At 27.3% G+C, this 18,363-nt stretch overlaps 1 protein-coding gene and 2 long non-coding RNA genes across 9 annotated transcripts in view; 2 read left to right on the forward strand and 1 right to left on the reverse strand.

The window, feature by feature from the left end:
• The window catches only part of LOC147810060 (uncharacterized), a 553,747-nt gene that overhangs the window by 100,206 nt on the left and 435,178 nt on the right, over window positions 1-18,363 (forward strand). The gene's annotated exons all lie outside the window — the stretch shown is intronic.
• LOC147810061 (nuclear cap-binding protein subunit 1-like) overlaps window positions 28-18,363 on the forward strand; it is a 36,599-nt gene continuing 18,263 nt past the window's right edge. The window contains exons 1-10 of one of the 4 annotated variants that reach the window (XM_087164910.1): window positions 28-252; window positions 1,674-1,800; window positions 3,322-3,449; window positions 7,849-7,950; window positions 9,508-9,571; window positions 12,025-12,120; window positions 12,929-12,993; window positions 13,338-13,475; window positions 15,094-15,314; window positions 18,234-18,327. In XM_087164910.1, the coding sequence (XP_087021036.1) occupies window positions 1,792-1,800; window positions 3,322-3,449; window positions 7,849-7,950; window positions 9,508-9,571; window positions 12,025-12,120; window positions 12,929-12,993; window positions 13,338-13,475; window positions 15,094-15,115 (624 nt within the window). In that variant the 5' untranslated portion in view covers window positions 28-252; window positions 1,674-1,791 and the 3' untranslated portion in view covers window positions 15,116-15,314; window positions 18,234-18,327. The remainder of the gene's footprint in view (window positions 253-1,673; window positions 1,801-3,321; window positions 3,450-7,848; window positions 7,951-9,507; window positions 9,572-12,024; window positions 12,121-12,928; window positions 12,994-13,337; window positions 13,476-15,093; window positions 15,315-18,233; window positions 18,328-18,363) is intronic. The other 3 variants (XM_087164909.1, XM_087164911.1, XM_087164912.1) reach the window with 3 other exon arrangements.
• The window catches only part of LOC147810062 (uncharacterized), a 29,358-nt gene continuing 21,252 nt past the window's right edge, over window positions 10,258-18,363 (reverse strand). The window contains exon 3 of the long non-coding RNA XR_015434093.1: window positions 10,258-10,758. This is a non-coding gene — a long non-coding RNA (uncharacterized LOC147810062). The remainder of the gene's footprint in view (window positions 10,759-18,363) is intronic.

The following is an 18,363-nucleotide window of genomic DNA, read 5'->3' on the forward strand; positions in this document are numbered from 1 at the left end:
CTTTGAAAGTTAAAAGCTTGTTTTAATCGCACAGACATATGCAGCAGCAAGTAACTTAGCAAAACAAAAAATTTCATCTCTTTCTGATTTAAGATTCTAGTTATTATTTAGTCTTTCTGAAATAAATATAGGACATTAACTTTTCTAATAAATATAATTCCGAATTAGGATGAGTGTTCCTACTTTTAATGATGCAACTGATGAGGAGCAGGTTGAGTTTAATTTTTTATATATTCTGTAATCAGCATTTGGGTATGGAACTGTTTTTCTTATATTTCTTTTAATTATGGTATCCGAGTGATTTTTATTAATTCATTCGACTTTAATATGAAATCAAATTATATTATTAATTTGAATTCATATTAAAGTTGAAGAAGTTCTGAGTCGTTTGTAACAATTGTAACGAACCTAACTATTATTTTTTTTTTATAGTAAATGATTTAGTTACAAGTCAAATGACTCTCATATCTTTTGAGAAGTCTGTCAAAAAATTTTATAAAGCTATCGATTTTTACTAAACTTTGCATTAATTCATTAAAATTAAGTACATAATTAAAATCAATTTAAAAAAAAACTGGGTTTTAAAACAAAATATATTGTGATAGACCTATTTTCAAGACGAAATATCGGTGTAGGGATATTTTTATATTGGTGCCTGTTTGGTGCTAGTAAGTTTTTGTCAGCAGTGAATTGTCCGCTTTTTCTTTTGTAAGCAATTAGTTTTATAATCATAAACTAATGATTAGTTGCTTTTATATAGTACATAGGCTATTCCCTACAAATTTTCAGGTAGGAGCAGCAACAACAAAAAAATTTTCAGAAATTTATAATTTTCTGTAGTAAGCTATAGGATAAGATACTAATCAAGAAAAATAGCAGTCTTGGTTATTATTAAAATAAAATGCTTTTCTTATTTTAAGTATTTATTTAAGTGAGTTTATGATAGCATAGTAAGAGAATAATAATTCGAGTCACAAACATGTTTAAAATAATATTTTTAAGGAATGTTTAAGTACATCCTTATCATGTTTAAGTGCATCCTTAGTCCTTAATTGCTTTTTTAATCATATATTATCCATTACTGCCAAGTATCAACTTATACAATATCTATATTATTTAATTGTATCAGCTATAAGTAGTAATCATGGAAATAAATCATGGGCTGCTAATTTTTTACAGGTTTTCATTATTTTCCTCTTTTTTTGTTACCACTAAAAACCTACTTTTTATCATGTTATAGTAAAACTGGTAATTAAAATCTAACCTTAACCATATAATTCCAAATGTTATTTGAGTATTCCATCTATTGAAAAAGCGCTTGATTCCAAAAAGATAAGTTTTAGAAAACAACTCTAAGGGTTGTTAAAATTTTCTCCTTAACGTCCGGCAGGTGGCGCAGCGCCGCAACTGTTGTGTCTGTTTTGTTTTTGCAAATGTAAGAGAGCGTAGAGGTGCGCGCAAATGAGCTTGTGCAATTATGATATCTGTAAATATTGTTGTAAATAAATAATTAATATCAATAAGCTCTTACTTCCTGTCCCCCCCCCAAAACGAGTTACTCGACACCTGAACAAATGAAATGGGATTACAACAGGGTAGAAACGTATTACTGAATTTAAAAATTAATTCTCTTTTTTCTGCCCATTATTGAGATTTATAATTTTATTCTTTAGTATCAAGATCTTCGTAGCTATTTGAATAGTCTTGGAGGCCATATTTGATAGGAGAATTCAGATGAAGGATTTCTGACTGATTTAGAAGATGTGATTGGCTGTTGTGAATTATGACTTCATGAAGCTGGTAAAGTTGCTGTTTTATTTTTCTGGAAAGAACAAAGGATTGTATGATTGGGAGTTTTCTTTAAAGAATAATTGCTGCATGTGGCTAGCTCCAAATATATCTTAATGAGTAAATATCTGCCTGATTTTTTCATTGCAGGTCCACATATAAGAAAAACAAGTACCAGACGTTCACAAACACATTTAATAAGGAAAACATAGATACATGGACAATCAAAATAATAGACAAAATTCCAAGAGCTCTACACCCTTTAAAATCATAAAGCCACCTACCGGTTCACGGTTAATGCCTAAACATATACACATAACTCAGAGTAGAAAATGAAACCACGGTCCGCACATGGTTTTATTTTTCTGAAATAACAAATGATTATATGATAGTGTTTTCTTTAAGGAATTATTAAAATAAACTCAAATTAAATTCTAATTTAAAATGTATTCTTAAAAGTATTTTTTCCTATTGAAGGGAAAAGATTCCGTTTATAATTATTATTACAATTGCATCTCATTATTTTTACTTTCTATAAATTATTATTTTTCTCTTTTTAATTTTGGTCCCATCTGTTGTAAAATATAATTTTTTATGGATAATATAATTGTTTTTAAAGCAATACGAAGCTTTAAAAAAAAAATAATGAATGTGGTATAAGTATTAAAAAATACTGTAGTGTAAAAACAAACGATTGGTATTAATTTTTTTTGAACTCACTAATTCTATTAAACTGTTCCAACAATTAACCGCTGCATGTTATGAGAAATAATGTAAAATTGAAGTAAGTAAAAAGTTTTTAAAAACTGAAATTGGAATTATTACATTAATGAATAATAATTTACACATACCTTATTTGAAAAAAATATGAATTTTAATTCAAAAATTAATTTAGTTTGCATGGAATGCCAGATTTTCTCTTTTCACTAACATTATACTTATAGTTTTGGGTTTATACATTTTTCCTGCATTTATATTTTGTTTTGAAAAATGACTTAAGAGAATTCTATTCCCTTTCATTGAAAGTTCTCTTTCATCTCCATAACTAATTTAAACTGCAGAAAAAGTGAGTTCAGACAAACCTAGAGTAAGTTATCAAGTTTAAATCGCTGATTCTAAATTTAAAAATGCAAACAAATTACTGGAAGTAACCATTGTGTAATCTGAAGTTATCTTCTGATAATTTATTTTCATTTTGATACTTTTAATACTTTTACGTTTAATCATGAAGTATACACACGTAACATTTAAATAGTTTTTACATGCGCAATTACTAGTAAGAAGATATTTAAGCTAAAAATTTCTTTATAATGACAATTTAATGAACATAATATAGCTTTAATTATTATAAATTAAGAAAATATTTTTGAAGAAATTATCCTGATAAAAAACAATGGATCCAATCCAATTATTTTCTGTTAACCTTGTATTTCTACTTATCAAATTATTTCCTGATAGCCTTTAAAGTTTGAGCTTATGTCAGTGATCAATTTGATTGTCTTTCATTTTGTTGATGCTGAGTCTTTTTTTCAGATGCAGAATGTACTTTATACCCTCCTTATCCTGGTTCTACAAAGTGAGACTGAACCACTTATTCACACATTTTGCCAAAAGCTTACAAAAGCACCTGCCTCCAAAATGGCTGCAGTTTGCCTGAAAGTGTAAGTTTTATTTTAATGCTCTGAATATGTATACCCTCCTATGTGAACATGTCTTGTTGCATGAACCAATTTTCTGATTCATAGTCTATTTTTCATGATGAGTAGGTTTTTATGCTGTCATTTTCCTGGCTTCTTGAAGTCATTAATAACATAAACTACATAGATTTATCTGAGTAATTTTGAGAAATCCTGTTGTTTTCTGCAGAATATAAACGTCTTAGGCCAAAATATTAAATTAAAGTAATGTTATATGCTATAAAATGACGAATTTGTCATTATCCTGGCTGTCATTTTCTTGTCTTATGAATGCCAGAACATTGAAGTGTTACCAGAAATTTTTTTAAACTGCTAATACTGTAAGAAGAGAAAACAAATATTAACCTAATACAAAGTTTACGTACGATTGTAATATGCTTGAGTGTAATCAAAGTTATTTATTTATCTCATGATTGATTATTGTGCACAATTTTTTTCTGCACATATCAGCAACAAAAACATTTTTTATTCTTCCTACAGTGGATAAAAAGAATTAATTTAAACAATTTATGGTCCATCTAACATAAAGGCCTAAGTTGAGTTGCTTACTATTTACTTAAAATGACTGTTTTTTAAACTTCTAAGCTAATATGTCATTTTCCTGGCTTTCAAGATTTGGTGAATTTCTATTTTATTTTTTTCTTGAGAAAATGTCAATAAACTACACTGCTGCCTGTAAGGTATTAATAAGTGTAACTAAAGAAGTATAAAAAAAATTTTTAGATTATTTTGAAGACTTTAAATTTGAAGAAATTTTTTGTCCGAATTGTCATATTTAGAAAGAATCACCCATATGTATATTTGATGATAAACAATCATACTATTTTTAAAGTCCTTAATTTTTTCAAAAAAAGGTTCTTCAAATTGCTCAATTTTTGCTTTGTTAAAAGAGTGGGAGCCCTGGAAATGTATTGCTTTAAAAAATTTTCATTCTTTTATTCTGGGTTTTGAACATTAAAATTATTAAATTTATTTTCATAAAAATTTCAGTGATTTTAAATATTTATGTTGTGTGTTTAAACGTAATTTTTAAACAGTCTCATTTTATGTGTCATCTGATTTTGATTTTAACTTCTAAAAATCATTTTTTGTTTTAATTTAATTTCCTGTACACAGTTTCTTTTATATTCTTTGTTCAAATACTTTTAAATGACAATCGTGGTAAAAAATGAAAGCTGTTTGGAAATCAACTTCTGATTTTTTGTTGTATAAATAATCTTTCAGTAACTATATATACAGTCTCTTGCCATATTATTAGACACATTATAAGATTCTATGCAAAATCTTAATTATCAGATGATATTATACAGCTGTATTGTTTTTATGTGACTGAAACCGGTTTGCACTTGTTTACGTTAGTGTATCAATTGGTTATATTAGACGATATATAATATAAATTTCATGATAGGATAAATGAGACGATATATTATATTAATATAGAATATTTATTATATCAAGCATTATATTAGTATGTTATAATAATTGGATCAAATTATTAGAAACTATGTAGTTTTTTAATTTTTACGTGATTTGCACGAGTTTATAGGCAATACTTTTATATTTAAACGTGCATGTAATGGGTTTTTAATAGGGAGATTTTTTATATACTTCCTATTTGTATTTATTTTTAACGTATTGCATTACGATGTAAACCAATTAATACAGGACCGTAAACAAATGCAAACCGGTTTCATCTGAGTGAAAACAATACAGCTGCATGGTATCACCTAATTATTATAATTTTACAAGGAATCTTATAGTGCATCTAATAATATAGCCAGAGACTATATGTATTCTATTATTAAACTAGTTTGTTTGCCATGAAGTATAGTGGATAAACCTTTTTATTTTTTTACATGTGAAACATATGATTTATTTTTATTACTAGACAAAATTTGCTATTGTTCCTCTTGGATTTATTTAGCACATGAAAATTTTTTTTATCTTTAAAAAGTTACCGACAGTAAAATTTTCAGTTTCAAAATGTAGATTTTGTTATTAAATGCTATGAAAATACACATCCTTCCGTGTGATCTATTAAAATAAATTAAGTTATTCTTTACATGTTTCTAGAATAGATTAAAAGAAGACAAGAGAAAAAAACAAAAACATTTTTCTCTCTATTCTTAATTTTTCTTTTTTCTTTCCACATGTTCGCAATGTAAGTCTAAATTGCCAAGCACTGAAACATAACTACATAACTGGAAAGAATGGTAAAGACATCAACCTAAAATTGTTTTGTTTTTTCCAATTATTATTTTTTTTAAAGAAATTTTAAATTAATACTTTTACAGTTCATATTATAACCTAATAAGTGTTATAAGATTAATATCATGTATTTAAATGACAAAATACTTTGATAAAAAGACACCCATCTCTCTTCAAATTTATTCCTTAAAACTTTAAGAGAAATGAAATTACTCTGTAGAATCTATTGGATTATAAGAAAAAAACTTTTTATTTTTAACTCTATTTATATCTTTTGAATAATAGATATTATTCAAAACTTTCCTTTAAGGTTTCTTTCATATTATTGTTATGTATGACTTAGAACTATTGTTTTGTGATTAATGTTATTGTTGTAATAATATATTTATCAGTAGCTAATACCTGATAGGGTGCACTGTTGTATCACTGTTGATCATTTATTGTTAATCTCAATTATGCATAATTTAAATTTCTTAGAGTATTAATGTTAAAAGTTGCAGCTGGACAAAGTTTTCTTGTATAGTTAATGCTTACATTTATTAGAAATGATTATTTATTTTCTTAATATTATGATAATTTTTACATAATAAAATTAACTTAAATAATATTATATTTGTTTGATATTAAAGCATGGATCTGTTTAGAGTATTTAAAAAATGTAGACATTATATTGGTTTATTAAAATTGTAGCATATAATAAGTTGTTGAATATACTGCTATGCTATTTTTTTTAAACCACTTTTTGTAATAACTTTTTTTTAATAATAAAATTGAATAATAATTTAATCTGATGTCATTTTTCCCCCTCAAATACAAAACAGGGTTGCCACTCCTCAGGGAGAACAGGGAAAACCTGGAAAATACAGGGAATTTAAAAATCACCTAAAATAACAGGGAAAATGCAGGGAATTTTGATTTTTTCTTTACAAACTGGAAAATACAGGGAATTTTGTTTTTACTTTTGTCTTTTAAAAAATGGTGACCACTCAAAGCCTAATCTATGGGATATTTAACCATGATATTTCAGCTATAATAAACTATTTCATTTACTATAGCATTATTTAAGTATGTTCAGCTGTTTTTCCAGCAATTAAAACTAATAAATATAGTTAGCCCAATATAGCTCACACAAGAGTGCAGTAATAGTTGTTTCTTCTTAACATATTGTGTATAATATGTACAGGGAAAACACAGGGAACTTTTTCTCCAGATTTGAGTGGCAACCCTGCAAAATTATCCTAAAGCTAATTAAAGTTATTTCATGGATTATATTTAGCTAAAAACAAATTATGAACTGAAATATCCACAACTTTCATATTTTTTTTCCAGAAATTATGGCTTTTAAAGTTACTGAGATTTTTGTAAAATAAAATGTTTTAGTTGTATAAATTAGTAGTAGAAAACAATTGCGGTGTAACTTACAGTTAGGCAAATTTTTTACAAAAAGTTTAACTCAGTTTCTTTGAAAAGTGGGTCAACTAATTAAACTTCTTTTTGCAACTAAGTTTTATTGTCCTTATTTATTAAATATTGAGAACAGATTTAGAAATAGGTGGTAAAAATAGAAAATCATCTCAAGAAAGATAAATAATTTACATTCATACTAGTATAATTTTCAATTTAATTTAAAATTTGCTTATTCATACAATATTTAATATAAAAATAAAGAACATTCTTTATTATAAAAGTTAATTTTTCTACTTATGCATTACATTTGAATGGTCTGTTCAGTGTCTAATGTCAAAACATGCCTAAATTATTTTAAAAAGCTTAAATTGTATGAAGCAGTGTGACATAAATGCATAAATTACATATTAAAAAAGATATAAATCTTTTTTTTTTATTCAAACTGTGTTCTCGTTTTAATTATTAATAATAATCTGATTTTTTTATATATCATTTACTTTATATGAATGATGCTTGATAAAAATTTATAAGAAACAATATTTTTTTAAATTTATTTTTAATTGAAATGTAAGAAGCAAGTTAAAACCTTTTTTTAAATAAACTTCATAGCTTATTATAAAGATTGTATCAATGCTAAGAACAAGTATATGTATATTATAAATGATTTAGCATACTAATTTTATTATAATATTACATATGCTTTACAAAAATAATATTCTTAAAAAGTAAAAGTTATTTTCTATCTAAGGCCAGATGGCATTGGAGCTGTGACTGCTAAAGAGAAAGATATTTTTGTCGATATTAAGGAACAATTAAGAATACTTCTCGAAAACCAAATTACTCGTTTTGGGTAATTATACTATTCTTTTCTTTATAATTTAGACTAAATTAGCTTATTATTTAAAATCCACATGCTAATTTGTTTTCTTAAGGTTTGGTTAGCCTCTTAGAGGTTGTTTCTAATGTACCCCAGTTCATTTTTTTTCGCTCTAGACTTAGTTAATAGCAAACTTTTATCAGTTTACCTGAAGCAGATAATATTGTTTACATTTGGTGCAGTATGGCCAATTTTTGAAGCTCTACTCTTAACTCAATTTTTTTTTTTAAAATTTAGAATATTGTTTAAATCTTTTTATTTCGTAATTTAGTGTGTGTAAAAGGGGTGATTGTATTCCGAGCTTTTTGGTATTATTTTTAAGGGTCTTAAAATTAGGAGCAAGGCATGTAATTTTTCCGGGAATATCACAGAATTCCTCCTTTCTCAGTACGATTGGCTCTCCGACTTTCACTGATCAAAAACTTAAAATTCGACGAAAGTTTCACAGAATTCCTCAGTCTTTTGGTTTAGAGGATTTTTGCCATTTTGAAGTCACCTGATAAATAACTTTTCTGTTCTGAAAATGGTTTCCTTTACTGCTTTTCGAGCACATTTTTTTTAAATAATCTTATGCCTGCCTTACTCTTACTTTTAATGATTTTAAATTATAAGTTGGCAATTTAGTTACATTGAGCTTGGTATATATATATATATATTTTTGAATAATTATATCAACTACATAATTCTTCAAAAATTAAGCTAAATCTCTAAATGTAAGCGTTTGGTCATGTTGCATTATGCATTAAATTTAGGACTGCTTAAATTTTTTTTGTCCTTCTTAATCCTATCAGTCTTAGTTGCATTTAAAATCATTATAAATAAACCTCTCCTTGGAAGATATTTCCATAATTGCTAAAAATAATTGTTTAAAATATGTATTTGAGATCACACTTTAAATTTGTTGGAAAAATATTTCCTGTTGCGAGGAAGAAAAAGTACTTACTTTCATTCAATTTGTTTTATCACTAAAGCAAAGTATTATGCAGCAAAGTATTATGCAGCATATTATAAAGTATTATGCTTAATTTTTCAGCATCACTATGCTTGATAGGAACAATTTTTCAGTTAAATTTTTTAAAACAAAAAATTGTTCTTTATCACCTAGAATTACACCATGCACCGAGGGTAGAGCATTTTAGAAAGACAAGAATGGATGTGTATAAGGGGGCAGCAAGCAAGGAGAACATGTCCCTTCATTTATATATTGGTTCATTGGTTATATACATAAATATATGTAGGTAGATAGATGGTTCTTTTTAATTCAGATCTTACTATTCACGAATATAAAAAAAGGAGGAAAAAACTTGTCCTCTTTTTTTTCCCCATTAGATTGAATTTCAGCACCTTATTTGCAATTTTAATGTTGTATGAGTCTAATTTCAACTTTCCTCCTTAATGTGTGACAGACTCAGAAAATGAGAGATAGATGAATGATATTTCACTGGACAATGGACTATATTAATAATTTTTTTAGTCCTAACATATTTAAAACTTTAATTGTGTTTAATTTTTCTTCTCTTTATTTTTTAGTGCTGCAATTCTCTTAAGCTATCCTGGAAAACCCAAGATTCCTCTTGAATATGTCATTGTTGAGGTAAAGTTATTTCATACAATAGCTTTAATTGATGTATTTGAGATAAAGAATCCTAAGAAATGGTTGCAGAAATATTTATTTGATAATGTAAAAATTTCTGTTTTTTTCATTCATGCCTTGTGAGTCTTGAGAATTTGTGCCTATATTTGAGTGCTTGATGCATGATGACTTTTTCCTTCTTTATAATTTGAAAAGTAAGATAAAGTTTTAACATTTTTAAGTAATATTGCTGTGCTTAAAGATTTTTTTAAATATTTTTTATGAAAAATTTGCTTTGGTTTATAAATTTTAAATATCTGTTGGATGAAAAAATAACTTTTTACTTCAGATTTTTTTCCCCTTTAAAATAATTTTATTTATTCTTTTATTTTTTTTCTACTAGAGTAGAAATATTCCTAAAAGGTTTATAATAAAATTTAAATAAAATATTTTTTCATGTCGTGATGCTAACTGGGCATATTTTAGAGAAAATTCTCAGAGCTATCTTCCACCCTTGGTGGGAAGGAGAACTTTGGAGAACAATATTCAACTTTATAGGCAACAAGTAACATAAGTTATGACATTACAGTCTGATATCTGGCTTCCATACTATCTGACCTAGGAATAAAAAAAGTGGAATATAGGAACTAGCTGTTTGTGAAACTCATTGTGATTGGTAAAGAAGAAAAAAATTTAAGATTGCTAAAGCAGTTGTCCATACACTTTTACTCTTCCTAATTATAAGTTTTCACATTTGTGATATTTTTCCATAAACATTGAATATTCTTCTTCTCATTGGCACGGCAGCCCAGGATTTGCCTTGGCCTTCTCAACAAGCCTATGCCAAGACATTCTTCCCTTAGCCAAGGTTCTCCAGTTTATTACCTTTAAAACTTGCAGGTTCTTTTCAAGTCGGTCTAAAAATCTTAGGTTTGGCCGCCCTCTTTTTCTTGTACCTGTTGGCCTGGCACTGAAAACTCTTTTGGTTGTCCTGCCATCCTCCATTCTTATAATGTGGCCTGCTGGAAAGTAATGTTAACTTGGTATTGTGGTTTGTGTGTGTTGACGATCCCGTGAGCTGTGCTGGCCGGAGCTTCGGCTCCTGGTAGGGTCACCCAAGCCGGACAGGCCGGAGGAGAGACACCAGACGAAGAGGAACACCTTGGTCCTCCAGGTTGGGGGTTAGGCGTGGGGCTAACAACCTCACCCTGTAAAAAAAAGAGAAGCAATTGTTACGAAAAACATTGAATATTATTACACTAATAATTTAACTTAAAATGTGTGATGGGTATTATTAAACCACCAACCGTTCTGCATGTAAAAAATAGTATTTCAACCTGCAATTTTCTCCGCAAATCAAAAACAGTTTTTCCATGTTAAGGGAATTGGGGAGAAACATTGTCTCAAATTTTCCCATTTACTGAACCGCCAGTGGGTTAATTAAATAGGAAATTTTGTTTTATCCAGCTGACATTTCCCTCTTAATAGACTGGATAGTTGGGAGCTTACTGTAATTGCTATGATTACTGGACTTTGTTTTAAAAAGCTTGGAAGTTAACCTCTCTGAGATCTTGGATTTAGAAATCCTTAGATTTTTTTAGCTGAGGTATCTTGAGCGAAAGGAAGACCACTGGCCATGAGGTTGGGTGACAAGGACTTAAAAACTTAACTAAAAAAAATTAACTTTCAAAAGTTAAAATTGGAGTTGTTACTGCTGAGGAAAGATGTTAAAAGAAGTGTGATTTTAAGCAAATGTGCTAGATTTTCTGTGTTTTTAGAAATAAATAATTAAATTTTACTTTTTTTCGAAATAAATGATTGAATATTACTTTAATTAGAAATAAATCGTCAGATTTTACTTCAACATTATTAAAATGTGTCATATTTTTTTTCTTCGATTAAATATCCATCAAAGGAGAGCAAAATTTCTCTCTGTTGTTATTTTAAAGAAAAAATACATTTAGTCTCCCTATGTTAATTTAAATCTTAATTGATAGTTCTTAAACGCTATGAAAATAATAACTTCTGATGTTTTAGTATTAAATTAATAAAATATGCTTTTTAATAAAGAGTTTTCTTTTCATAATGTTAAAATTTTACACCATTTCTATGCTTTAAATTTTAATAATGAGTTTATTGAGCTTTGAGTTTTTCTATGCAATGAGTTTTTCTAATTGTTGAACATATGATTTAACCAAAGAATTTTGATAGAATTATGGTATATATTTATTTAATAAGTGTCGATTTGTTATTAGAAATATCCCCAAAATTATGATTTTAGAAATGAACTCAAGAAAACTATTTTTAGATATTAGACTCATGCTTTCAATTGCCATTTTAATAGTTTAGGCAACCATTTAATATCTATTTATAATTATTAAGTTTGTAATATAACTTCCTAAAATATTTTAAAGTGAGAGAATAATAAATCAATTTATTATTTCTTTCTTTTTTAATCTTTGTTTTAATTTCAGGTTCTGTTAGGGGAAATTTTCAAATTACCTGAGGTCTGCTTACGTTCACTTTTTCTTGAACTATGTAAACTGAAACCTAGTACAATGCCTCAAGTTGTATCCTTTCCAGTTGCTTTCTTTCAATTTTTAGTGTTTTATTTTAATTGGCAAACATGCAATTATGTAGTGTTATTAGCTAAAATAATTAAAACATCTTCCCTCTCTGTTATTCAGTTTATTATGTTTTACATTAACCAAAATTTAAATACTGATTGATAAGAATATACAAAGCAACCAAAAGTATTATCAACAATTAAATACATATCTGATTTACTTTCTGATGACGTTTGATTTACTTTCTAATGCAATATCAGGTTTGTGATTCATAAATGAATTACAGGAATTATCTGTCACTTTTATGTGTTTAAGATTGACACATGAATTATTAACTTTCCAAATGAATTAAAATTAATTTCTGAATTTATTAAAATTGTTTGTGAAAGAACATGTCTGACTCCAAATTGTATAAATTCAAAATAAATTTTTGTAATAATAGTAGCTATACCATTAAATTACAAATTGAATTTTGGCTATTTCATAATAATAAATTACTTTTATCAGAAGTATTTATTTATTCAGTTTAATATTTATATTTTTTTATGAAACTGATTACTGTTTTTTCCCCTTTTCTTTTTTTAAGCAAAACTGTTCCTGGCTTTGTAATAGATTAAACTATTACTAATCAGTATTTAATAATGTAGATAATAAAAAGGAAGCAATTTTTAATGTTAGTTTGTAACTAAAAAAATTACAGAAGTTTTTTTTTCAATATGTCTGTGTACCTTAATATTATTTTGATTTTGTACTATAGGTCTATTATTTTAAACCCTTGTTTGAATCATGAATTTTCTTAACTTTTACAAAGCTAGCTCAAGCAGTGGAATTAATTTATGAAAGATTAGATACAATGAACATTGATTGTATAAATAGGTCAGTTTATTATTTTTTAAGAATATTCAGAATTTTTTAAATAATTTTTAGCCAACATTTTTTGATTCAAGTGTATTTTAATTAATTAAAACTAAAATTTTAGCTATGATAGTTTATCAATTTTTTGGCTAGATAAATGTAAGCACCTGGTCTACAACATTAACAGTTCTTGGGGCTTTATCTTTTAACAGCTATTATAAGAATGCCCACATAATTTAGTAACCAATTCGATAATGGGAAAATTTAGATTTTGTTTTGCTGAATAATATAATAAGTTTTGTTTGGTTATAATAAATTAATGAATAAATAATATTTATTGCAATTAAATGTCTCTACTATTTCAGATTTTCTAGTTGGTTTGCTTATCATTTAAGCAATTTTCAGTTTTGTTGGAATTGGGATGACTGGAATGACTGTATTAGTAGGGACTCTTTTCATCCAAAACCTGTGTTTGTTAGAGAAACCCTGCATAAAGCTTTAAGGTAAATGAATCAACTATTCAATTTAAATACATAATCAAGATAATGTTAACTGATTCTATTTGCGTCAAAATCATTCCTTGCGAAATTTTTTAAAATTAATTGCTTAGTTATCTGTATGGAAATAAGAAGAAATCTTTTAAATTATCTGAAAAATGCAAAATTCAGAACAAAATGATTCAAAATGCAAAAAATATTTAAAAGTAATTTTTTTTGTATTTTTTTTTAAAATTCAATAAACTATTTCCTATTCTATAGAATAAATGTTTGTAACATTCAGTATAATTTTATGTACTAAAATCCTTTACAATTAGTGGATTAGTTATCAAATCATTAGTAATATGGACCAAATTATAACAAATTATACAGACTTTGAAATGATTTAAAATGCAAAAATTATTTAAGAGTAATTTTTTTTAAAATTTAATAAACTATTTCCTATTCTATAACTAAATTCAATAAACTATATCCTACTCTATTTCCTATACTATTTCCTATCCTATTCTATATATTTCATTGCCTTGTCAAACTATTGTTTATGTGTTTAAATTGTTGATTTTATTTATGGTAAGCTGCAACATAAGTCTGTTCAACCAGTGCACATTTTAAAGGTTGCTTTGGAAGGGCATTTTGTTCCAGTGTACTTCATTGTGTCCACCCACCATTATTAAGCTCAATATACTTGTATTTGATCAACCAATAGAACATTTTGGCATTTATTATACTGTGAATTGTAATATTTAATTACATCAGACAGAAGATATCAAATTTCTGATTTCCTTACCAATTTTAATATATATAGTATATCTATCTATCTATCTATATCTATATATATATTATATATATATATATATATATATATATATATATATATATATATATATATATATATATATATATATATATATATATATATATATATATATATATATATATATATATCAATCAGCGACCCCCTCCCAGCCGGCCACGGTAAAATTATTAAATGTGACAGGTCCGCGGTAATAAAAAGGTTGGGGAACACTGGCCTAGATAACCTAACAAAGTTATGGCAAATCTCAAATTTCTGAGTGCAGGATCATTTTTCTGTTCAAACACTTATGATTATATTGTGAGGGAGGGAGGAAATGTCATTCTCTCACACAATATCTTTTATTATACATGTCATTAAGTTTATATTAATATGGTTCATCTATATGAAGCTATCTTCAAATTCTTTTATGTGAAAAATTTTATAATAAATATGTGTATAACTTTTTATTTCATCATTCTTAGTTAAATCTCCATAAAGTATAACAGGGCTGGTACGAGACCATTAAAAGCTGGCTCAGACTACCGTAACATAATCACGAGTGGTCCCCTAGACCAGTGTTTCCCAAAGTGTGGTATGCGTTCTTATGTGATATATCTTACAACAAACAAAAATTTCAAAACATTTTATTTAAAAATAAAGCAAAGGAAGTGGTTAAGTTATATAGTCAGGGTTTTATTGTACTTAAAATCAATAAATAAAAGCAGATTTTTCAAAACAATTGTTGATAAGTCACTCATGGCCAATTAAGAATAGTGCATCGTTTTCTGTTTACTTTGAAGTAAATGTTTTAATTGTTTATATTTGCAGTCAATTTGTGTTCAAATCCTGAGGATAAACTGCAGATTTATCGAGAGAACTTTGAACAAGCATACATTGATGTGACTGAGGCGTTTTATCGTGAAAAAGCACCTGAATATTTGGAGTCAAACAGTGTACAGAATTACATGAGGTATGCAGACCAAAAGCTGAAAGAAGAAGAACAGCATGCTACTAAGTATCTGGAATCCTACTCTGGATCTATACAAGCCGTATGTGTTAAACCTCTTCTTGTTAAATTCTAGTAATTAATGAAGATATAAAGTAAAAACATTATTCATATCTGACTGGGTGAAACTGAAATGTTTTTGTATTGCAAAGTAGAAAATATGGTTGAGACAATAATTGAAACTAAAAAGTTCAAAAATTGTAGATCAATTTTAAGTCACTTAATTTGAACCATTGTTGGCAAAGTTTTGGACACAACTATGTTTTTGCTGCCCTACCCATACCTGCCAGGTCTCTTGTTTTTTAACGAAGACTCCTGTATTTTACCATTATCTCCTGTTTACCCCTATATTCTCAAATTTCTCCGTATTTGTTGAAGAAATTTAAAAAAAAAAATTGGCAATAAAATATCCGCTGATGACAAAAATACTTCTCTTATTCCTCAACAGATAGTACTATTGCCGGTACTACAGTATGTTAAGTGTTAATAGTTTAAGTACCCCCTGCAGTCAGGCTAATCTTGTTCAGGATTGTTCACACCCTTCTCCCAAAAATAGCGAAATAGTATCGTCGGATATCACGTGATGAGGGCGGAGCCAAGTGCCAACTCCTGGTGAACGAACTATGACTGTAAACCCTAAATTGGGCCGTCTGTTTAACGGCGGTTATAAAATAATTTAAGTAATTATAAAGAATGGTTTGAAAAATCCTCTTTAGATGAAGATTTATATATACATATTTTTTGCTAAATGTAAGGGCTTATGCCATACCATTTCCTATTTTGAATTTTTCTTTTTGACTTTCTCTTTCTTTTATGCATAATATGTTAAAACACTTTACTCATAGCCTAAAAAATGTTGTTAGTAAAATCTCCGTTATTTTATTTATATAATGTTTGTAGGTATGGCCTTCCACCCAGAAACTGCTTTACATGTTCCGTTACTCTTCTGTTCTATAAAGCTAGATTTTGTGAGATATCTAAAAATTATAAACGAACATGAATAGGCTTAAAATTTTTTTTTGCCTTAATTGTTAAACGATCATCACATTAAAATACTCCATGTCTTTTTTTTCTTATCAGGTTGTTTTTACCTATTTTATTTATCTAATTCAGTATTAAAGTTATCCAATTAAACTCATAACTAATGAGGTTTAGTTTGTTTAAATTTTAAGTGAAAACATACTATATTAATTACACCTGCACTTGAATGTGTTAGGATCTCGGTCTCGTGTGTTCTGAAAGGGCTTCCTGTGTTTAGGAGGTGAGATTTTCCATCTGAACCTTCTGAATGATACTCATGGTGAGAGGAACGAGATCCCTGTGGCAGATTTTTTTTTTCTGACTTTCTGCGACATACCTCTCTAACACTAACATTTTTCTGTTAGATACTTAAAAATAACAAATGTACATGTTGCTAGTTTAAAGTAACAGAAGCGTTAACTTCTAAAAAAATAAATTAATAAAATGATTTTTTAATTGAATGTTTTTTTTATTTTTGATTCAAATATTATGAGTGATATTCTCGCATTTTGTAGGAAGATTACACACTAATTATTTCCTTTTTTTGCATTTTGTAATTCATCATCACATTAAAAAAAATCTTGAAATTTGTAGCAGTAACTACCGAAAACACGATCAACGAAGAAATAACGCTAGTCAGACTCTTCAAAAAGGGGTTACTAAATGCATGTTTTCATTTCAAGATGCAATTTTTGTAATAAATAATATTGTATTAAAAATATTGGATTTTAAAAGCTATCAGTAGTATCAAGATCAATTTTTTTATTTCATTATTCTCAAATTAAAACAGAAAAACCACAAACCTTTTTTTCCCCCACTCTAATGTGCGAGAGATGCATCTTTTTAATATAATTCTGAACAAAATATATAATCTTTCGAAAAATTTCTGCAGAAAAGAAATGCAAAATTTTTTATTTTACAAAGGAAAAATCTTTCTGCAAGACCTCAGTAACGTTCTGTGACAATGTCACCGTGATTCTCCCTCGGTGGGAGGAATAAAGATTGAAAAGAATAGAAGATAGATAAAAAAAAAAGTGGAATTCGGACATTTTTACAAAATTATGGGATGTTTGCTTATTTTAAAGTTGATTTAGAAGTTGATCAAATTTGTCACAGTAGCAATTTTATAATGTTTATCGCTCCTTAAACACACTAAACTATTGTTAAATGTGGATCCTTAAAATATAGTTTGAAAAAAACCCCACTTATATTAAGAATTGTTATATCCGTTCTCTCTTGTCTTGATTGCCATTAGTTGTAATTAAAGTAACTTGTGTATATTTTATCTGATGGAGTCTAGTAGAGTCTAATTCTTTGTAATATAATATAATTAAATACAATTCAATTAACAAATCACATATATTAAGCAATTTAATGTAAGTGATTTGTTAATTGTAAGAAATTTCAGTCCATGTCCTAAACTTGGTGTTGTCATCCAGTTTAATGTGTACTATGAGAAACACTTTAAAAAGTGAATGAATAATGAAAAAAATATACTGAGTAAATTGATTTTTAATTATATACTATTATGTTTTTAAAACATATAGTTTAAAAAATAAACAGAAATATTGCTTTTGATTTAATTACTCGGAAGCTGTTATTTGCTTTAAATAAAAAATGAACTTCTTTTTTCCCTATTCTGAAAATTTTACGGCTACTGAGTCCTTTCCTCCTGATTATAAATGAGAATTTTCCTACAACTTAATTTGTATTTACCAATGCAAAAAAAAAAAAAAAAAAAAACTGAAATTCGATTGCACAGAACCTATTGCAAAATTAAATTTTGTCTTTTACATGAAATATTTGATGAATACCACCCCTTTAATTATTGTTGTTTAAAGAAGATATTAAATTCTTTCACTATTATTTTTTGTAGTTGTTGGTACAGAATATTGAATGCCCTTTTTAGGAAGTGTGTTTGATTAGTTTATTTTCATTGCAGTTAAATGAATGCTGCGTCCAGTTTCTTGTTACCTGTTTTAAGGAGGTGATTCTAGCTGAATGTCCAACCATGATTAAAAATAATGAGACAGAAAGTAAGATATTGTTTAAAATTTATCCTATGTTATTTG

Source organism: Parasteatoda tepidariorum, chromosome 5 (genome assembly GCF_982258835.1).
Source record: "Parasteatoda tepidariorum strain Cologne lab strain chromosome 5, Ptep-v5.0, whole genome shotgun sequence".
NCBI classification, from domain to species: Eukaryota; Metazoa; Arthropoda; class Arachnida; order Araneae; family Theridiidae; genus Parasteatoda; species Parasteatoda tepidariorum.